Here is a 22,543-nt window from a genome sequence, read left to right as displayed (position 1 = left end):
TAAAAGATTTATTTTATTTTAAAGAGTGAGTGAGAGCATGGTGGGGGAGGGACAGAAGGAATCATAAGAAAACTGTGCACTGAGGAGCCCAAGGCAAGATCTCGATCTCACGACCCTGAGATCATGACCTGAGCCAAAACCAAGAGTCTGATAGCCAAATGACTATCAGTTGGCTGATAACTGCGCCACCAGGTGTCCCCAAAATTTAGTATCTTAAATACCATCTACCATTTCATATATGCTGTCATCTGTATTCAGCTCATTTTATGGCAACCTCAGTTTGCTCATCTATAACGTGGGGTAACAACAATTAGCTTACTGGGATAGTAGCGAGGATTAAATGAAATATATATAAATATCTTATCAAAGCACTTAGGACACATCATCAGTGCTTGGTAAAATTAACAATTAACTTTATCAACTTTAAATTTAATTTTAATTAAATGTTATTAATTATTTATTTAATTAATTTTTTATTTTACTTTTCAATAATAATAATAAAATTTATTAATTTATTAATTAAATTAATTTTAATTAAATTAAATTTAATTTAAATTTAATTTAATTTAATGAAATGTTAAATTTAATTTAACAATTAAAATTAACAATTATCATGAGAAAAATGTACCAATATACAACTTGTGGCAGAAAGAATATTGGTCACCCAAAAATGCCCACACTATAATCCCCAGGACTTCTGAATACGTTAGCTTGTAAGGCAAAAAGAACTTCCAGAAGAGATCAAGTTAAGGATCTTGACATGTGTTATCTATGTAGGCCCAATGTAATTACAAGGGTTCTCATGAGAGAGAGGAAGGAGATCAGAGTTAGAGCTAGAAGGACATGTGAGGTCAGAAGCAGAGAGGAAGAAGGTGATGTGATATGGTATCATCAGAACTGCTGATGTGGGCCTTGGTAGAATGAGAACAGTTTCTAGAAGATGAAGTGTGTCAAAGAATATATTCTTGACTTGAGACTCCAGAAGAAACCAGACCTTGTAACACTTGGTTTTAGCTTTAAAGGACTCATATAGAAATTCTAACCTTCAGAATTGTTGCAGAATAAATTTGTGTTGCTTTAGGCTACTAAATTTGGGAATCTGTCAGGGAATCAGAAGCTAATTTATTAGTAAGAAACTAATACATATTTTGATACCAGAGGTAGGGTGGTGCTATAACAAATATCTAAAAATGTGAAAGTGGCTTTAAAATTGGGTAACTGGTAGAGGCTAGGACATGATTTTCAAAAAGCCTCCATTACCTTGAACAGACTGCTGTTTGTAAAAATATGGATGTTAAAGACTGATGGTGGGGTGCCTGGGTGGCTCAATCTGTTAAGTGTCCAATTCTTGACTTCAGCTCAGGTCATGATCTCAGGTCATGAGAATGAGCCCCACGTTTGGCTCTGCACCCAGGGGGAATTAACATTCACATTGGTAAAATACATAAAGTAGATTGCCCTCTCTAATGTACGTGGGCCTCATCCCATCAATTGAAGACCTGAATAAAAATGACCAAGTAAGTGGGAACCCCTCCTGAACTAAAACATTGGTTTTTTTCTGGCCTTTGGATTTGGATTAAAATATTGGCTCTTCTTGGGTCTTGAGCATGCAGAATTTTTTAAAGACATATTTTAATTTTAAGTAATCCCTATACCCAATGTGGGGCTTGAATTGCAACCCTGAGATCAAGTTGGGTATGCCAAAACTGGAACTTACACTGAGTTTCCTAGTACTCAGGCCTTCAAACTAGGCCTGAAATGACATAAGGCTCTCTGGGTCTTGAGCTTGCAAACTGCCAATCACAGTACTTGTTAGCTTCCATTACCACATGAGCCAATTACTTATAATTAATCTCTTTCTCACCATCTACTTATCTATACATATCTCATTGGTTCCATTTGTCTGGAGGACCCTAACACAAAGATACTCTGTTGGCTCTGACAATGGAGGAATAATAGGCCACGAACCAAGGAATGTTGGCAACCTTGAGAATCTGGAGAAGGCAAGGAACAGATTCATCCTTACAGCCTGCAGAGAGAAACAGCACTGAGAACACTCTGATGTTAGCCCAGTGAAACTGATTTTAGATTTCTGACCTCCAGAATTGTAACAGATTAAATGTGTTTTTTATAAGACACTATGTTTGTGGTGAAACACTAATACACAATAAAATGTCATCTTGGTATCCTTCTACAATATTGTGTCAGCCACCACCTGAAGCTTGGATAAATAAAACATGGTCTATCTCTATACTGTGGAAGATTATTTGGCAATAAAAAGAAACACTATAGTAAGTGAAAGATGCCAAAAAAAAACCAACCCCATAGATTGCATGAATTCATTTATGTCAAATGCCCAGAATAGGCAAATCTATAGAGACAGAAAGTAGTTTAGTGGTTGTCTATTGTTCCCTTGGGTTGGCGTGGGGAGTGGTAATGGCTTAGAGGTATTGCGGTTTCTCTGTGGGGAAATAAAACATTCTAAAGTTGACTGTGGTGATGGATACACAATTCTATGTTTATCAAAAACCATTAAACTGAATACTTTAAAAGGTGAATTTTATGGTATGTGTATTAGTAATGGTAGGAAACAATTACACATTTGTAAAAAAAAAAATGATGAAGGGGCGCCTGTGTGGCTCAGTCATTAAGTGTCTGCCTTCAGCTCAGGTCAGGATCCTAGGGTCCTGGGTGGGAGCCCCACATTGGGCTCTCTGCTCAGTGGGAAGCCTTATTCTCCCTCTCCCACTCCCCCTGCTTGTGTTCCCTCTCTTGTTCTGTCTCTTTATGTCAAATAAATAAATAAAATCTTTAAAAAATGATGAAGCAGTATAGAAGTATCCTTAAATCCTAGCAAAAACAGAGTACCTATAAGATATACCACATCTCTCTAGTCACAGATATATGCAACTTACTTAAGCAGACACTGTGACCATTACAAAGTAGCTTTAGAAGACAGTATTCTTTCCTCATACAAATATTTCAATGCGGGGCGCCTGGGTGGCTCAGTGGGTTAAGCCTCTGCCTTCAGCTCAAGTCATGATCCCAGGGTCCTGGGATCAAGCCCCGCATCGAGCCCTGCAGCGGGCTCTACGCTCAGCAGGGAGCCTGCTTCCCTTCCTCTCTCTCTGCCTGCCTCTCTGCCTACTTGTGATCTCTCTCTGTCAAATAAATAAATAAAAATCTTTAAAAACAAACAAAAAAATGTTTCAATGCTGACAGAAGAAACTAAATTTTAATTTCTCTGATATCTTTTTCAGGTGCAATGTACAATGTCGTCATCATTTAAACAGATGATAAATGTTTTCATAACTTTTTCTTCAAACAAATAAAATCTGAATACCTATTTCATTATATTCTTCAACCACCTGTCAGATCATTTCATAAGGAGGCAGATAAACTATGCCCACTTTCCCCATCGCCACTCTAATTAGAATTATTCTCTGTGTTCCTTAGAGAACCACAAGAGAAATAAATGTACATTCTCTGATACACAACTTTGAAAAAAATTATGTACATGGCATAATCCACTGATATAACTCACATATTATAAAATTCACCATTTTAAAGTGTATAATTAAGTGGTTTTAAGTATATTTACTCTGGTGTGCAATAATCACCACCACCTAATTCTAGAATATATCCATCACCCCAGAAAGAAACCCCATCCCTATTAGCAGTCAACCCCAATTCCTCTCTGCCCTCATCTGCTGATAACCACTAATCTTTTTTCTGTATCACAGATTTGTCTATTCTGGAAATTTTAAATAAATTGAAACACATATGTAGCCTTTGTGTTTGGCTTCATTAAATTACTATAATGTTTTCAAGATTCATCCACATGATTCAGTATTTCTTTCCTGTTTTTACATAAGTAATATTTCACTGTATATTTATCAATTCATCTGATGATGGACATTTGGGTTGCTTCTACTTTTAGTTCTTATGAATAATGCTTCCATATGTACATTTTGCTTATACATGTTTTCAACTCTGTTGCATATATATCCAGGAATAGGATTGCAGGATTCCATGGTAATTGTATGTTCAATTTTTGAGGAACTGCTGGTTTTCCAAACCAGCTGTATCATTTTACATTTCTGCCAGTAGTGTATGAGAGTCCCAATTTATCCACATCCTTGCCACATTTGTTACTTGAGTTTGGATTTTAGCTGTGTTAGTGGGGATGAAGTGGTATTTCATTATGGCTTTGCTTTCTATTTCACTAATGACAAATGATGTTGGGCATCTTATTAAGTGTTTTTGGTCATTTGTATAAGATTCACAGCTTGTTGTTAAGATGAAAAGTAAACAATAACTTCTATTAGAACTCATGGATAGGGTTAATGTCTCAACTTAACTTCTTTCCTGTCTTATACAGTATGATACATATATAACACCTTCAACTATTGACATCACTTCCTTAGGAAAGTCTTCTCATTTGAATCCCTCTAGAATAGAAGAAACAGTCTTGCTGTACATTTTCATAATTTCTTGCACTATTCAATCACAGCACTTAACTTTTTAAAAGATTTATGCAGTTAGTCAGATTGAAACACCATAAGGATATGTATATGTCTTACTAAGTTCTGAATCATCAGATTCTAGCGTAAGTACTCCCTTCCAAGTGAAGGAAAATTGTTGATACTCAGCACAGTCAAATGGAAAGTTAAGTACACTGAATCCAGAATTAATTAATTAATCTATTCATTTCCACTACTCACTGAGTGATTTTAGCTAAGTCACATAACTGCTCTGAGCTCTAATCAATTCATAAATGAGGGAAATGGATGACATGATTTTAAATTTCCTTTCAACCGTAAAAGGCCTTGAGTCTAAATTTTTGAAAACTATAGGAAACCAGTACTTTATATGCCTTTATAAAGGTAAATAAAACTCATGACTAGAGAGAATTCCTAAAAGACAAAGGGAACAAAACACATAACAAAAGAAAACAATGCTCCTTAGACAATCCTCCTCCCTATATCAACAATAGTCAAAGGTGATTCTCGGTATAGATTTCACTGAAAGACAATTGATAAAAATGTTAATATATTACAGTATAACAATAAAGGCAAACCTACAAATGCTTTAGTGAAATTTATAAGAGAAATCTGAATTTTGTCTTTTAAAAAGTCATACCATTTCCCAAATATTTCAGTTAACAGAAGTATTACCAAGGAATAGACCTCTTCTTTAGTTATGATCTATATTTTTTGGTATTATTATTTTTAGCAATGTTAATGTCTAATATAATGTATAATGAAAGAAGATTATACTCTATCCCAAATCTCAATATTGCAATTTTTAAATGTTATAAATTTAAACACTGCAAATACTTGCTTTAAGTAATAAAAAATTGTTACCAACAAATAAAGATTAAAATAAAGGCTTAGCTTAAATAAAACATTTTGTAGTTTCCTCTTACATATATATTATCTTGTTTTGACAACTTCTCTGTAACATAGCTTAAGTATTTGCTTCATTTCACAGATGAGGAAATGATGATCCAAAGTCAGGATTCTAAAATAAATCTTTTCATCAAATCTAATTCTTATCCCATGTGCCCTGCTCCTTTGCTGCGTCTACATTTGATATGTTTGCATACAGTGGATATTGGGGATGAAGAACACACTTGGTCTGAATCAAGCCTCTCCTCTGTAAAAAACAAAACAAAACAAAACAAACAAAAAAACCAACCGCAAAACAAAACATCCCTAGCTCTTAAAAATTCTATTGAGATTTAATGACAAAAATACAAAGACAATGGGTAACAATGCTAATATATATTTTCATTATCTATTCTTTATGACTGTACCTTTCCCTTTGCTAATGAAGAAAGTGAGAAAAGGTGATAGATTTACACAAAAAGATAGATCTTGCTTCCACAGATTTTTAATTTTTTTTTTTTTTGTTTCTTTAATTCATCTGTAACAACACTGAAAACAGTGACCCATTGTGGCATTTAATCTATCAGCCTTAAGAAAAAAAAGTTGCATATAGAGGATCTGCAAGACTCGGAAAAAATTTCAAGTTACTTCTTGAAGTCAATAGAAGAAAATTTTTTGCTAATACTTTTTAATTCTCCCTCATTTTCCTTTGGAAACTGGCAAACCATTCTACCCTTAGGTAGAGTATTCAAACTCTCAGAGAGAATTTTGAGACTATTGTTTTCTTAGTAAATATGTTGTCTTTTTTTTTTGTTTGTTTTATTTATTTATTTGACAGAGATCACAAATAGGCAGAGAGAGGAAGGGAAGCAGGCTCCCTGCTGAGCAGAGAGCCTGATGTGGGGCTCGATCCCAGGACCCTGAGATCAGGACCTGAGCAGAAGGCAGAGGCTTAACCCACTGAGCCACCCAGACGCCCCAATATGTTGTCTTTTGAGAAAGAGTCCAATCTGACTAAACCATTTAGATTTGAAAAAAAATTTACATTATATGCTTAGATTGATAGGTTTTAACTTACATATTTTAAATTTCTTACACATAAACATATTGGGCTTAGGAGTTGTGGTTCAAAGTTAGCCATCAGTTCTTTCCCTGACAATAACATGGTCAGAAGCTACCTAGCTGCTAACAGGTCTTTTGGAAATAAAGTCAACATTCATATTGTTGACAGCCTAGTTTAAATACAGGCTTCTTAATAAGATTAGCTTGAGAGGCAAGTGGGGAAGGAATGGTATTTCATGAAAATCTCACAAGAAATCTGAAGGCGAGGCATAACTATACTTATCTTATAGATTCGGAGATACATAGATAGGATACATAACTTGTTGAAGGAAATGACTCCTAAGTGGCACACTAGCATTTAAACTGGAATCCAAAGTCCATGGTTTTGTCTTTCTCTTCTAAGCTGCATTTAGAAATAAGCTTTTCTTTTAAACTTATGGGATATATAATGTAGTGAAAGAAGTGTATATTTTATTTCTTCTTTCATTAATATATCTGAACACAAGTACATACCTAAGAGAGGTCTGAATCTAAGTCCTGCCTTGTTCATGGACAAATAGGAGAGTCATTTTCCATTCTGTCATCCTGAGAAATGGATTCCATAGTGCCAGTCTACCACCATTAGTCTAATTCATATAGCTGGTAAGAATTACAAAAATAGGAGTTCAAAATCTTTCACGTTTCTGCTTTATGAAGTAGCACTGTTACTGTTCTTTAGAGATCATGAAACTGCGGCTACTATTCTAGTAAGGAAGCTAATTTAAATGAAATAAAATGGATTTTTATAAATGTAATATACTTACATTATTCCCAGTACTCCTCCACCATTTATAAAAGTTAACTATATATGTTAATGATTCAACAACTAAAAAGCTTACTTTACTCAATAATGTATAGTTTAATGCAAAAATTGCAATGTACTCATTGATCATATAGGAAAGGCTTATTGGAATTTATCTTGGTAGCAAAACCATGTAAGTAATGAAATTTATCATATAGTCTGTCTGGAAAGACAAGCATACACATTCATGTATCATTCACTACTCTCTGTAATTAATGAAGTGTGCTGCCCTCTACATACAAAATGCTTATAAAAAATGATCCTCCTGGGGCACCTGGGTGGTTCAATGGGTTAAGCCTCTGCCTTTGGCTTGGGTCATGGTCTCGGGGTCCGGGGATTGAGCCCACCATCGAGCTCTCTGCTCAGCAGGGAGCCTGCTTACCCCCTTTCTCTCTGTCTGCCTCTTTGCCTACTAGTGATTTTTCTCTCTTTCTATGTCAAATAAATAAATAAAATCTTAAAAAGAAGAAAATATTGATATATACAATATTGAGTATACATGGAATGGATTGTTACTCAGTATACATGAATGGAATGCTACTCAGTAGAATGAAATCTTGCCATCTGCAATGGCATGGATGGACTAGAGTGCATAATGGTAAGTAATGTAAGTCAGTCAGAGAAAGACAAATACCATATGATTTTACTCAGATGTGGCATTTAAGAAACAAATGAGCAAAGAAAATGAAAGAGAGAGAGAAGAGAATCCAGGAAACAAACTCTTAATTATGGAGAACAAACCGATGATTACCAGAGGGAAGGGGAGGGGAGGAAGGAGAAATAGGTAATGTGGATTAAGGAGGGCACTTGTGATGAGCACCAGCTGATGAATGGAGTTACTGAATCACTGTATCATACACCTAAAACTAATAGAACACAGTATGTCAACTATACTGGGACATAAAATGTAACAACAACAACAACAACAACAAAATAACTCACTAAGTTTAAAAAAAAAAAAGACCCTTATGACCAAAACATTAATTGTTTGGATATTCTTCTAAGGATGACTAATCATAGACTTAAAATGAATTTCAGATGCAATTCCTTGTTCTACTGAATAGAATTAATGTCCAGAATAAAATAATCTTACATTTCCTTGTTTTCATGCCACTACACCTTTAAAAGGAATAATACATTCAGTTCAGAGGTTTCATTTTACATTAAAATTGCTTCACACAGTGGGAGGGGCAAGATGGTGATGTAGGAGACCCTGTTTCAACTGGTCCCCTAAAGTGAGCTAAATATTTACCAGAACACTCACGAAATCAGCCTGAGATGTAAGATTATACACTCTGGATCTCTATGGTGGCAGAAGACAACAGCGGAGAGGTAACATGGAGTGGGAATGCTCAGACGGGTATCGGAGGATAAGCAGAAGTGGGAGGGAGACACCCGAAGTGACCCGCTGGAAAAGTAATACCCCAATACGAAAGTGCCTGTGGTTGGGGACCAGCATGAGCTGGGAGTCTGGTGGAAGGCATTCAAAATGAGCAAAAGATCTGAAGGGGTTACTGGTGGAACCGGGTGGTCATGGGACTAAGCCCACAGACCCAGGAAGGCCACTGCCAGTGACCAACTGTGCCAGAGAGAGTGCAGCACAGCCTCCAGTCCACTGCTTGCACCACTGCTCAGGTGGGCACAGTCCTGCCCACACGTGAGACCTTCTAGAGTGGGTGTCAGCTGGTGCTCTCTAGGCACACGGTCTCCTGCAATCTGCACACCCTGCACAACCGCGGACTGTGAGCACACTCCCGCCTGCACCTGAGACAGCTTGGTGTGGGTGCCAGCTGGTGCTCTTTAAGACCTCAGTCTCCTGCCACGAGCCAAGGGTCTGGATGCTCCCAGCCCTCGCCTGGGAGAACCCGGCACGACTTGTGGTCGGGATTCCTTGGCGGCAGCCATCTGCGATCTGCACAACTGTGGGCACTGAGTGTTCCCTGCGTGAACATGAAACCCAGACAGCAGTCCTGGCAAAGGCAATCACCGGAAGCGGGCTCCATGGACCAATACTGCTTGTGGTTTCAGCGACACGGGGGTGCAGAGACAAACGAGCGCCTCAGGTGACCACTGAGGTAGTGGCTGGGGGTGTACAACACCTGTGGGAGGTTGTGCTGTTCAGGAAGTTTGCAGAAAGGGAGAGTCTGTGTGTTCTGGACCACCCAGAAGGAAGCAGACTGTGGCTTCTCTGAGGCAGAGGTCTGGGTGCAGTATGCTTTCCACTACACCTCCAAAAAGCTGCAAAAAGCCACCAGAGACGGCTCAGGCCATGATCTCAGGGTCCTGGGATCGAGTCCTGCATCGGGCTCCTCGCTCCGCAGGGAGCCTGCTTCTCGCTCTGCCTCTGCCTGCCACTTCTGCCTGCTTGTGTGTGCTCTCTTTCTCTCTCTGACAAATAAATAATTAAAATCTTTAAAAAAAAAAAAAAAAGCTGCCAAAGAACAAAAACCTCCAGAGAACAAAAGCCTGAGAAACCAGTCTCCACAGAGCCCTGGGGCAGCAGTACTCAACCCAAGCAAGACTGACTGAAAAACAATGTGGCAGGCCCCTGCCCAGAAAGCAAGTCAAAAGAATGAGAGGACAACCACCATATGGTCCCCATAAAACTGTTAAACCCTAGCATCAGGGGAAAATAATATACGAAGCTCCTGGTATTGCCCTAAAACCTGTATACTTCATAGATACAACTTTTTTTTTTTTTAAAAGATTTTATTTATTTATTTGACAGAGAGAGATCACAAGTAGACAGAGAGGCAGGCAGAGAGGAGAGAGAGAGGGAAGCAGGCTCGCCGCTGAGCAGAGAGCCGGATGCGGGACTCGATCCCAGGACCCCGAGATCATGACCCAAGCCGCAACTTTTATTTTTAATTTATTCTCACAATTCTAGCTCTTTTTAATTTTTTTAAGTTACTTATCATTAAAACTAGAGGTTTAATACAACATATTTATAACAACATTTTAACTTGAACTGTTTTCATACATATAGCTGTTTTTTTCCTATTTTTTAAAATATACTTACAGATATAAGCTTCAAGGTAATCCTCTTTCCATAATCAATACTACCACTACATAGAAACTTTATATCTGGAAAGTTGAGTCCTTTACCAAAGATATCAAAATACAGCTAGGAAGAACCAAAATAAATTTCCTCGCCCACATCGAGGATTTATAACCACCCTCCCATCTTCTTCTTCTTCTGTCAGTGTTTCTGTATATTTGTTTTTGTTTGGTATTATATAAAACTTATCCTTGTGGTTCATTTTAGCTGGGTTCTTTTTTTTTTCTTTACCATTTACTTTTGTTGGTCTTTTTGTTTGTCGTTTTTATTTATATAGCTTATAAGTCTTACTTTTGGGGCTCATTCTGGCTAGGTTTTCTCTTTTCTCTCTCTCTTTTTATCCTTTTTCTTTCTTTTTGGTGGTGACTTCTAATTGCTCTGAAACATTCCGGGGTGCACCTTGCCTGGATCATGGTTGATATATTCAGTTACCCATCCCCTCAACCAGCTCTCATCAAAATGACTAGGAGGAGGAACACCCAATGGAGGAAAAATTCAGAGACTGTGCCCTCTCTATCAGAACTATTGGATATGGACATAAACAGTATTTCAGAAAGGGAATTCAGGGTAACAACTACCCAGGCAATGGCTAGGTTGAAGAAAACCATTAGTGACAACATAGAATCTCTAAGGGCAGAAGTTAAATTTGCTATCAGTGAGATCCATTCTAATCTAAATACTCTAAAAGCTAGGGTAACTGAGGCAGAAGACAGAATTAGTGATCTAGAGGACAAAATGATAAGAGAAAAAAGATCAGGAGGAAGCCTGGTACAAATAGCTTAGAAGCCATGAAAAGAGATTTAGGGAAATAAATGATGTCATGAAACATTCCAACGTCAGAATTATTGGGATCCCTGAGGGGGTGGAAAAAGACAGAAGACTAGAAGATACAGGTGAACAAATTCTGGATGACAACTTCCCCAGTCTGGGGAATGGAACCAGCATTCATGTCCTAGAGGCAGAAAGAAAACCCCACAAGATCAATGAATCTAGAAAGACCTTGAGACACTTAATTGTGAGACTGATGAATCATAATTTTAGAGAAGAGCTTCTGAGGGCAGCTAGGGGAAGAGATTCCTTATGTACAGAGGAAGGTCCATCAGAATAACATCAGATCTGTCCACAGAAATCTGGCAATCCAGAAAGATTGGCAAGACATATTCAGGGCACTAAAATGAGAAGAACATGCAGCTGAGAATACTTTATCCAGCAAGGCTGACATTCAAAATGGATGGAGAGATAAAGAGCTTCTAAGACCAGAAGGTTTAAAAGAGTATGTGACGGGGCACCTGGGTGGCTCACTGGGTTAAAGCCTCTGCTTTCGGCTCAGGTCATGATCCCAGGGTCCTGGGATCAAGCCCCGCATCGGGCTGTCTGCTCAGCAGGGAGCCTGCTTCCTCCTTTCTTTCTGCCTGCCTTTCTGCCTGCTTGTGATCTCTATCAAATAAATAAATAAAATCTTAAAAAAAAAAAAAGGGTAAGTGACCACCAAGCTGGCACTACAAGAAATATTAAGGGGGGTTCTATAAAAGAGGAAAGAATCCAAGAGTGTCATGGAACAGAAATTTACGGAGATAATCTATAGAAACACGGACTTCACAGGCAACATGATGTCAATAAAACATATCTTTCAATAATCACTCTCAATGTGAATGGCCTAAATGCTGCCATAAAACGGCATAGGGTTGCAGACTGGATAAAACGACAGGACCTGTCCATATGCTGTCTACAAGAGACACATTTGGAACCTAAAGATACATCAGGACTGAAAGTGAAGAAATGGAGAAGTATTGTTCATGCCAACGGGCCTCAAAAGAAAGCTGGGGTAGCGATTCTCATATCAGATAAATTAGATTTTAAACTAAAGACTGCAGGCAGAGATACAGAAGGACACTACATCATTCTTAAAGGGTTTATCCACAGGGCGCCTGGGTGGCTCAGTGGGTTAAAGCCTCTGTCTTCAGCTCAGGTCATGATGCCAGGGTCCTGGGATTGAGCCCCACATCGGGCTCTCTGCTCCGTGGAGAGCCTGCTTCCTACTTGTGACCTCTCTCTGTCAGAAAAATAAATAAAATATTTTTTTAAAAAAGGGTTTATCCACCAAGAAGATTTTACAATTGTAAATATTTATGCCCCCAATATGGGAGCAGCCAACTACATAAGCCCAGTGTTAATCAAGATAAGGACTCTTATTGAAATGAATACATTAATAGTAGGGGATCTTACATGCCACTCTCAGCAACAGACAGATCATCGAAGCAGAAAATCAATAAAGAAACAAGAGCTTTGAATGACACATTGGAGCATGTGGACCTCATAGATATATACAGAATATTCTACCCTAAAACAACAGAATATTCATCCTTCTCAAGCGCACATGGAACTTTCTCCAGAACAGACCACATACTGGGCCACAAATCAGGGCTCAACTACTACCAAATGATTGAGATCATTCCCTGCATATTCTTAGACCGTGATGCTTTGAACCTGGAATTCAACCACAAGAAAAAGTTTGGAAGAAAAGAAAGAAGACCCAAATTAATAAAATTATAAAAAAAAGGGGAGAGATCATGACTAACACCAAGGAAATAGAAATAACCATCAGAAAGTATCATCAACAGTTATATGCCAATAAATTAACCAACCTAGAAGAAATGGATGCAATCCTGGAAACCTATAAACTTCCAAGATTGAATCTGGAAGAAAGTGACAACCTGAATAGACCAATATCTACTAACGAGTTTGAAGCAGGGATCAAAAACCTCCCAAAAAACAAGAGCCCAGAACCTGACAGATTTCCTGGGGAAATTCTACCAAACATCCAAGGACAAAATAATACCTATTCTCCTGAAGCTATTTCAAAAAATAGAAACAGAAGGAAAACTTCTGGACTCTTTCTGTGAAGCCAGCATTACCCTGATCCCCAAACCAGGCAAAGATCCCATCAAAAAGGAGAATTTCAGACCAATACCCCTAATGAATGTGGATGCCAAGATTCTCAACAAGATCCTAGCTAATAGGATCCAACAGTACATGCAAAAGATTATCCACCACAGCCAGGTGGGATTTATCCTTGGGTTGCAAGGGTGGTTCAACATTCGCAAATCAATCAATGTGATAAAACAAATCAATAAGAGAAGAGAGCAGAACTACATGGTCCTCTCAATTGATGTAGAGAAAGCATTTGACAAGATACAGTATCCATTCCTAATTAAAACGATTCAAAGTATAGGGATAGAGGGAACATTCATCAACTTCATAAAATCTAGCCATGAAAAACCCACAGAGAATATCATTCTAAATGGGGAAAAGCTGACAGCCTTCCCTTTGAGATCAGGAACAAGACGAGGATGTCCATTCTTGCTACTGTTGTTGAACACAGTACTAGAAGTCATAGCAACAGCAATCAGACAACAAAAAGAAATAAAAGGTATTCGAATTGGCAAAGAAGAAGTCAAATTCTCTCTCTTTGCAGATGACATGATACTTTATATGGAAAACCCAAAAGACTCCACCCCCAAACTCCCAGAACTCATACAGCAATTCAGTAATGTGGCAGGATACAAAATCAATACACAGAAATCAGTTGCTTTCTTATACACTAACAATGAAAATACAGAAAAGGAAATTAGAGAACTAATTCCACTTACTATTGCACTGAGAACCGTAAGACACCTGGGAATAAACCTAACCAAAGAGGTAAAGGATTTGTACTCAAGGAACTATAGAACATTCACGGAAGAAATTGAAGAAGACACAAAAAGATGCAAAAGCATTCCATGCTCATGTATCAGAAGAATAAACATTGTCATAATATCGATAGTGCCTAGAGCAGTCTATACTTTCAATGCCATCCCGATCAAAATTCTACCAGCATTTTTCGAAGTGCTAGAACAAACAATACGAAAATTTGTATGGAACCAGAAGAGACCCCGAATTGCTAAGGAAATGTTGAAAAGAAAAACAAAACTGGGGGCATCATGTTGCCTGATTTCAAGCTTTACTACAAAGCTGTGATCACCAAGACAGCATGTACTGGCACAAAAACAAACACATGGACAAGTGGAACAGAGTAGAGCGCCTAGATATGGACCCGCAACTCTTTGGTCAACTAATCTTCAACAAAGCAGGAAAAAATATACAGTGGGAAAAAGATAGTCTCTTCAGTACATGGTGCTGGGAGATTTGAATAGCTATGTATAGAAGAATGAAACTTGACCATTCTCTTCCACCATACACAAAGATAAAGTCAAAATGGATAAAAGACCTCAATGTGAGGCAGGAATATACCAAAATCCTAGAGGAGAACATTGGCAGTAACCTCTTCAACACTGGCCACAGCAACTTCTTTCAAGACATGTCAATTAAAGGCAAAGTAAACAAAAGTGAAAATGAACTTTTGGGACTTCCTCAAGATCAAAAGCTTCTGCACAGCAGTGAACAGTCAACGAAACAAAGAGGCAAGACGGAATGGGAAAAGATATTCACAAATGACATTACAGACAAAGGGCTGATATCAAGAACTATAGAGAACTCCTCAACTCAACAGCCACAAAACAGATAACAATGTTAAAAAAAGGGCAGAAGACATGAACAGACACTTCTCCAAAGAAGACATACAAATGGCTAACAGACACATGAAAAAATGGTTATCATCATTAGGCATCGGGGAGATTCAAATCAAAACCACATTGAGATACCACCTTACAGCAGTTAGAATGGCCAGAATCAACAAGATAGGAAACAAGTGTTGGAGAGGATGTGGAGAAAGGGGAACCCTCTTACACTGTTGTTGGGAATGCAAGTTGGTGCAGCCACTTTGGGAAAATAGTGTGGAGATTCCTTAAGAAATTAAAAATAGAGCTACCCTCTGACCCTGTAATTGCACTACTGGGTATTTACCCCAACAATACAGATATAATGAACAGAAGGGCCATCTGTACCCCAATGTTCATAGCAGCAATGGCCACAGTTGCTAAACTTTGGAAAGAGCCGAGATGCCCTTTAACAGATGAAAGGATAAAGAAGATATGGTCTGTATATACAATGGAATATTCCACCTCCATCAGAAAGAATGAATACCCAACTTTTGTATCAACAAAATAATGGAACAGGAGGAGATTATGCTGAGTGAAAGAAGGCAACCAGAGAGAGTCAATTATCACATGGTTTCACTTACTTGTGGAGCACAAGGAATAACACGGAGGACACTGGGTGAAGGAGAGGAGATGTGATTTGGGGTAAAGTGGAGGGGAAGACGAACCATGAGAGATTGTGTACTCTGAGAATCAAAGGGAGAGTATTGGAGGGGAGGGAGGTAGGGGTTGGGAGAGCCTGATGCTGGGTATTAAGGAGGGCACATATTGCATGAAGCACTGGATGTCTGCATAAACAATGAATCTTGGAACACTGAAAAAGTAAAATTAAATTAAAAAAATTGCTTCACATAGTTATGAAGCATGATGATCATGTCCCTTGAAAATTCCACATATGTAACTTAGAGCAATTATAATTTCAAATCAAATCCTTCGAAAATTTAAGCACAGAATGTCCATAGTTTTCTACAATATTTAGGGACACTCACTAATAATATACGTTCCTCTAAAAATCAGATTTCTAGATGACATTGTTTGGTGTTAAAAGCAACAATATATCTGTTTTTTTTTTTTTTTTTCCTTTTTTTTTTCTAGGGAAGTTGTTTTGCATCATGTGCCTGGTAGGAAATGTTTAGCTGAATCATCATTAATTCCAGAGTAGAATTAATGCATAGAGGAAAACCTGTGGGTAGATAATGATGCAGGAGATAGTTACGAATAAGGGCCAGAAAATATAATTAATCATAGGAAGAAAACAATAAGGTATTAAAATTTAGGAAGAGTCATATTAACAGAATCTGCAAAGAGTCAGTCTAATTATGAATTTAACTATGTTGGTTTATTTACTGGTACCTGTACTTAAGGAAAAAAAGGAGTTGCAGCACTCAAAATCACTGATAATGTAGTAAATATACATTTTATGTATATGAATATATCAATAATCATGTTTGAATTTTTGTGCAGTTATAAACAAACAACAGTAAGGCAATATTCACTAAAATTCTGTGTGTGCTGGGTACTCACTAATTGCTTCACTTATTTTTACTTCATTTAATCTTCACTACAACTACAAGACATAGATAATTTTATTACTCTTGTCTTACAGATGAGTTCATGTAATGTGCCTAAGGTCACATGGGTGATAAGTGGCTGGACTGAGACTGAAGCTGAGGTTCAGCTCTTAAGCACGATGGTTTTCAGTCTGAAAGTGTAATTGGATCATTTGTTTTTAAAAATTTTGGCCTTACAGGTGAAAGGGAGTAGGAGATAAGGCTTCCTTTATGGAAAGAGTAAGTCACAGGAATAAAAGGACTGCATAAGGAATACTGGTCAATGGTATTGTAATAGTGTTGTGTGGTGACAGATGGTAGCTGCACACTTATGCTGTGCTTGTGCTGCACAATTATGCTCACTTGTGATGAGCATAGCATAATGTATAGACTTGTCCAATCACTAGGTTGTACACTTGAAATTAATGTAACATTGTGTATCAACTATATTCACATACAGAAATTAAACGAACAAGGAAATAAAATTTCAACTATTTCCAGGAAAAAAATCACATAAAAAATAAAGAGTACAATCACTCTGTCCTCTGTAGGTGCTTCTATTATTGAACGTGATACAGTTATTTCAGTATTTGCTTTCTAGCTTGTCTCTATCTCCAGAATGGAAGCTTCCTGACTATAGGGATCGTGTGTAATTACACATAAAAAATGCTCAGCTAATATTTATTGAATTGAATATTAAATTGTACTCTTTTTAAGGAAAAAAATTTTGGCCTTTTAAAAATAAACTGTTTTTGAATGAAAAACGTTTTTCAAATTTTTGTTTCTGTTCTACAGAAAATACATTTGTGGAAAAGAAGAGGTATTCTAAGCCACTGGAAGTTTAGTTTCAACATAAACAATTAGGAACCAAACTTATCATGTTCCTTATTTAAGGTACTCTACTATATTTAGGTGCTATTCAGTTAACAAAGTATCAAATCAAAGAATTTCTACAAATATTTCTCACTTGACTTAATTTCCATACCTTCCAGATGTATTCTTCAGTATGGCAAGTGCATCTGGATAGCCATCCATGTTGTAGTCTCCAATATGAAGGGTAATTGGAAGTGGTATTTCAGTTGGTTGTTGTTCATGCACAAATGGCACAAAACCCCAGAGTGTGCCCTTGTTGCTGAACTCCTGTAGGACTGGAACCCACTATGGAATAAGAGGAGAAAGATTCGATTTTACAGTTACTTTAGAAAAAAAAATTCACCATTTGCAAAACAAACAATCTATTAAAAGTCTTCATAAGCATCATCTTACTTAAACTTCTTTATCTCTACAATCTAAGGATATTATAATTTACTTTGACGAACAGATAATTGATACTCTAGAGAAAATAAAGTCCCATTTAAATTTCATCAGTAGTCATTTTCCCTTGAACTGGTACAATAGAGCCTTTGAAAATTTTTCACAAAATCACAGAATCTTAGGTTTGAACTGATGTTGATTCCTATAGTTGAATCTCCCCATTTTAAAGCTGTGTTGAGTGGAAATGTAATTTCAAGAATATTTTTTAAAGATTTATTTACCTATTTTAGAGAGAGAGAGAAAGAATAAGGGGGAAGGACAGAGGGAAAAGGAGAGAGAGAATCTCAATGAGACTCCCCCTGAGAATGAAGCCCAGCAGGGGGCTTGATCTCAAGATCCTGAGGTGATAACTTTAGTGGAAACCAAGAGTTGGACGCTGATCTGACTAAGCCATGTAGGCCCCAGCAAATGAGTACTTTTTTTAAATGAGAGCAAACTGTAATATCATCTAGTACTGATGTCCTTTCAGAAGGATCAGCTTAGGAAGAAAGAAGATGACAGAATCTCCCTGTTCCCCTGTTTTGCCTTTTATACATGATGATGACTTCAGTCAACATCTTCAGAGCCAAGAGTTCTGAGGTTCCCTGACAACACCAGCATTGAAGAAGCTCTGCCTGTCCAGGGGGTTGAGCTTTGTCACCAAAACAGCTGGAATCTACTTTTAGTAAGTTCTTTATTTTTATATTGATTATAATGAAGAGAACAGAGAGAATAAAGTTGATTTCAAAAAGAGCTTTTGGAAATCCATTTCTCTTTTGAGTACCCTAATCTACTCAAGCTAATAAAGTAAAAGAAAAAGTAAAAATCTGAAGAGAGGAAATCATACCATTAAAATTACAAATATGCCTAGAATTAGTTAAAAGTATGGATACTGGCACACACCCTAGAGATGTTCAAACCAGCGCAGCTGGCCTGAAATGACAGCAGGCTAAACAGGTTTCTTTTAAGCAGGTGACTCTATATGGCTTCAAGTCAAACGATATTAAAAATGGTTTCTTGAAAAGGGATTAGTACATTGGGCACCCCAAACATATTCTAGGTTTTCCAAAGAAAGCATAACTTGCCAAGGAAAAAGAGAAAAAACAGCTAACAATAAATACATATTTATAGGAAATAAGCTGTTTAAAAAAAACCTCATTTACATCTTAGATTAATTTTCAATCTTTCTTAAGAGCAAAAAAATATTATTTATCATCAAAATGTTTTAATGATTTACTTGACTTTGAAAAAAATAGTTGGTTTTGTTTTGGAAGAAGATGGGAAATTTCACAAAATGCTGTTATCACAAACTTCTGAAAAGGTTGACAGTTTATTAGTGAGGATAAAGTGTTCTTATTAAGGTAAATGTATTAAGGTCTAAAAAGTAAAAAGATTTTTATTAATATGACATCCTTAACAGTCACCGAAGAACTGTGAAATTTATCTTCCTTGAAAGAGATGACTGTACAATTTGAAAATATTCTTATAGTTGTCTGTTGCTTGAAGCCGGGCTATAATTACTATGTTTACTTATACCTATGAAACATGATTAGGTGTTATTTGACCTCATGTTTTCCGTGATTAAAAACTTAAAAAAACTTAAGATAATAAAATTTATAGGTACAGAAGCTAAATGTTTTTAGACTATTAATTGTATGAAGATTTTTCTTTAGTGTTTTACTATAAAATGTGGTTTCCTGTAAGGGCAATAATTTCTTACCCTAAGATAGATAACAAAACTGATAAATTCCAGTACTATAATAATACTGGCTTTCTCTGGTAGTACTAACAATAAGGAAAAATTCTCAATGTTACAACCTATCATTGCCACAGTAATCTGCTATGACCATTGGATTCTAAACTGTTTATCCACAAGCTACAGGTAAAAAGTTAGCTTGAGAGAATGAGATGGATCTAGTTAGCACAAATAAAGATAAGATTAGCCTTGACAATAGATGTGATGTTCTTCCATAACCTTTTGTTATAGTTACAGTGCATTTTACAATATTCCTGGCCTATAAAATGCTAATGGGTCATTTAATTACAGGACTAAGATTGGTCTTCTTCACCAGAAATGATTATAACAGTGCCTTCCCTCTCAATAAATAAACACAAAAATATTCAAATTCATTTTATTAAATTAAAATGAGGAAATCAATAATTTATATAGGGTTTCATTGTGTTCTGATTATTCAGATACTTTTTCTAATCTCTGAAGATTTTCTTTAAGAAGGTAACTGTATTGACATTAAAAAAACAGGCTAATATACCTGTTTCGTTCCAGATCTTGCTAAGTAAATGATGCTTTTCTGGCAGTTTTTATCTTCACAGCCTGGCAGTAAGTGATCCATGTGTCCATCTCCATCTGCCAAAAGAAAAATTTCAAGAGTCCATTAACAGCTACAAAATAAAGTGTTCTTGTATGGCAGATTACATTTCCTATTTGTTCAAAGTCTGCATCAATCTGGATAAATGAAAGAAATTGAAGTATGACTTTGTTATAAATGTGATTCAATTAAAACAATTACTCTGGCCCTTACCATCTATTACCTGGATTGTGTCTTGTTTTAAATTGCTCACTTTTCTGTAGTTAAATTATTTATCCAATGTTGGGGAAAAAAAAACCCATTTCAGGCTTTAATGTTAAAATCATCAGTTTTAAATAACGTGGCTTTTGACTTATTTACATAATATTCATTGCTGCTGCAGGAGAAAAACAAGCATTAATAGTAACTCATTATTATATGGCTTATGTTAAATGTGTTTTTACATAGAATTTATCTTCACACATGCTCTTAAGTATCTTTTACATAGTATGAACTTCAAGAGTTCTAAAGCTCTCAGCACCCTGGCTTTTAAAAGGCATCAATAAATTTTTACCAATAAAAAGGCAAATGAAGAAAATACAGATGTCATTTCCAGCTGACTAGATTTTGAAAGGGTGCATGATGGGGGTGCTTGGGTTGCTCAGTTGGTTAAGCGTCTGATTTTGGTTCAGGTCATGATCTCGGGGTCTTGGATTATTTTATTTTTGGTTAAAGATTTTATTTATTTATTTATTTGTCAGAGAGGGAGAGAGAGGGAGAACACAAGCAGGCAGAGCGGCAGGTGGAGGCAGAGAGAGAAGCAGGCTCCCTGCCCAGCAAGGAGCCCGATGCAGAACTCCATCCCAGGACCCTGGGATCATGACCTGAGCCAAAGGCAGTGGCCTAACCAACTGAGCCACCCAGGAATCCCTGGGTCTTGGATTTTTGTCCCACTGAGCTCCCCACCCCCACTCCTATTCTCTCTCCTTCTCTCAAATAAATAAATAAATAAAATCCTAAAAAAAAAAAAAAACCCACAAAAATACACAATGTTTTGCAAAGACCTTCAGAAAAGGTTACTGGAGAACCTGGAATCAATTCCTCGAATGGTCTCTGCTGCCTACTACCCCTTACCTGATAAGGTTAAGATTTGATGTCCTAGAGTTAACCCGCTACAGTGACATGCATAGTTGAATAGTCATTTAGATTTTAAATTTTGTGTTGTTTCATTCACTCATTTGCTATACGGTTTAACATATAATGTATGTCTGAGACAAGTGCCTTCAGTTTGAAGGAGATAGTAAAGATTAGCTATAGAGAAATACTCTTTCATGTGTAGGCTTATATATTAAGGAAATATAAAATTTTAACAAGCCTATCATATCTTCAGTAATATATTCAAAAGGGAAAAAATAATTTTAGGCTGAGTGGGCTGAAAATCTAGTCAATGGAAGTTTATCGCAGCAAGGAAAAATAAAAGGTGCAGCATAGTGAAAAATAAACTTTTTAAATTTAATTTCATGGTTTAGTTACTTATGACCCTTACAATTAATATCATTAGTGATAATGAACCCTACACAGAGGAGTAAAACATTAAATAGCTGAATTAATGAAAGTATGGAGAACATCTGTAATTTGACAGTATATAGATTTGGACTATTGAGAAGAAGTTGAGAGAGAGAGATGAAACTCTAGGCAGGAATACTTGGAAAGGAAAAGGCTTTTCAAAGGCATAACATATATCATAGTTAAAGATAAATAAAAAAAATAGCTAGCCAGGTAAGAATGAATTAAATGCAAAATATGATTTATAAGCAGGATCTAGGAATATCACACTCTTCATTAAAAGCCAAGCCATTTTATTCCAAATTAATGGGGGGACCAATTAGAAGACCATTACTAAGTCTCTGCCCTTCATTTTTACCCGATGGCAAAATACTCAGGTTAGATTCTGATTTACACTTTTATTTTTTCCTACTTCCTTTCTTCCAAGTAGCTTCCTATTTCCTACAAGTATTTCAACTATGACTTGGCTGATATTTAATGCTGGCAAATAGCCATCTAATAAACATACAACAAACTTGTGATAATTCCTAATCATACCTTTTAGTATAAATTATCAGCAATATTTTAGATATGGTCATAGACATGGAGACCTTTATCAGAGAATGTCTTCCTTGTGGCGTCAGTGTTACTTTTTGGTATTTAGGGGAAGTAATAAAAAAGCTTTCTGAGAGTCCAACTTCACACCCAAAGGAAATTTTAAGTATAAAGTTATTAATTCCTGGGTCTTCTTTAAGGAATGTGTCCAAGTTCAGAGACTGGTCCTTCCATCAGCATGACTTCTTCATAGTCACATTATTTCTTAGAGAGTTTGCTTAAATGAATACTAGTTGAGTAGAACAAGTCATGACATGACAAGTCATGACAGATACACTATGAGTGTAT

At 36.7% G+C, this 22,543-nt stretch overlaps 1 protein-coding gene across 1 annotated transcript in view; it reads right to left on the bottom strand.

Moving 5' to 3' along the window:
- ITFG1 (integrin alpha FG-GAP repeat containing 1) overlaps positions 1-22,543 on the bottom strand; it is a 286,746-nt gene that overhangs the window by 123,383 nt on the left and 140,820 nt on the right. The window contains exons 9-10 of the mRNA XM_045989066.1: positions 20,060-20,154; positions 17,482-17,654 (exon numbers count right to left, since the gene is read on the bottom strand). Of these exons, the coding sequence (XP_045845022.1) occupies positions 17,482-17,654; positions 20,060-20,154 (268 nt within the window). The remainder of the gene's footprint in view (positions 1-17,481; positions 17,655-20,059; positions 20,155-22,543) is intronic.

This window comes from Meles meles, chromosome 19, assembly GCF_922984935.1.
Source record: "Meles meles chromosome 19, mMelMel3.1 paternal haplotype, whole genome shotgun sequence".
Classification (NCBI taxonomy): Eukaryota; Metazoa; Chordata; class Mammalia; order Carnivora; family Mustelidae; genus Meles; species Meles meles.
The sequence above is the reverse complement of the archived record's forward strand: the minus strand, read 5'-3'. Positions and strand labels throughout refer to the sequence as shown.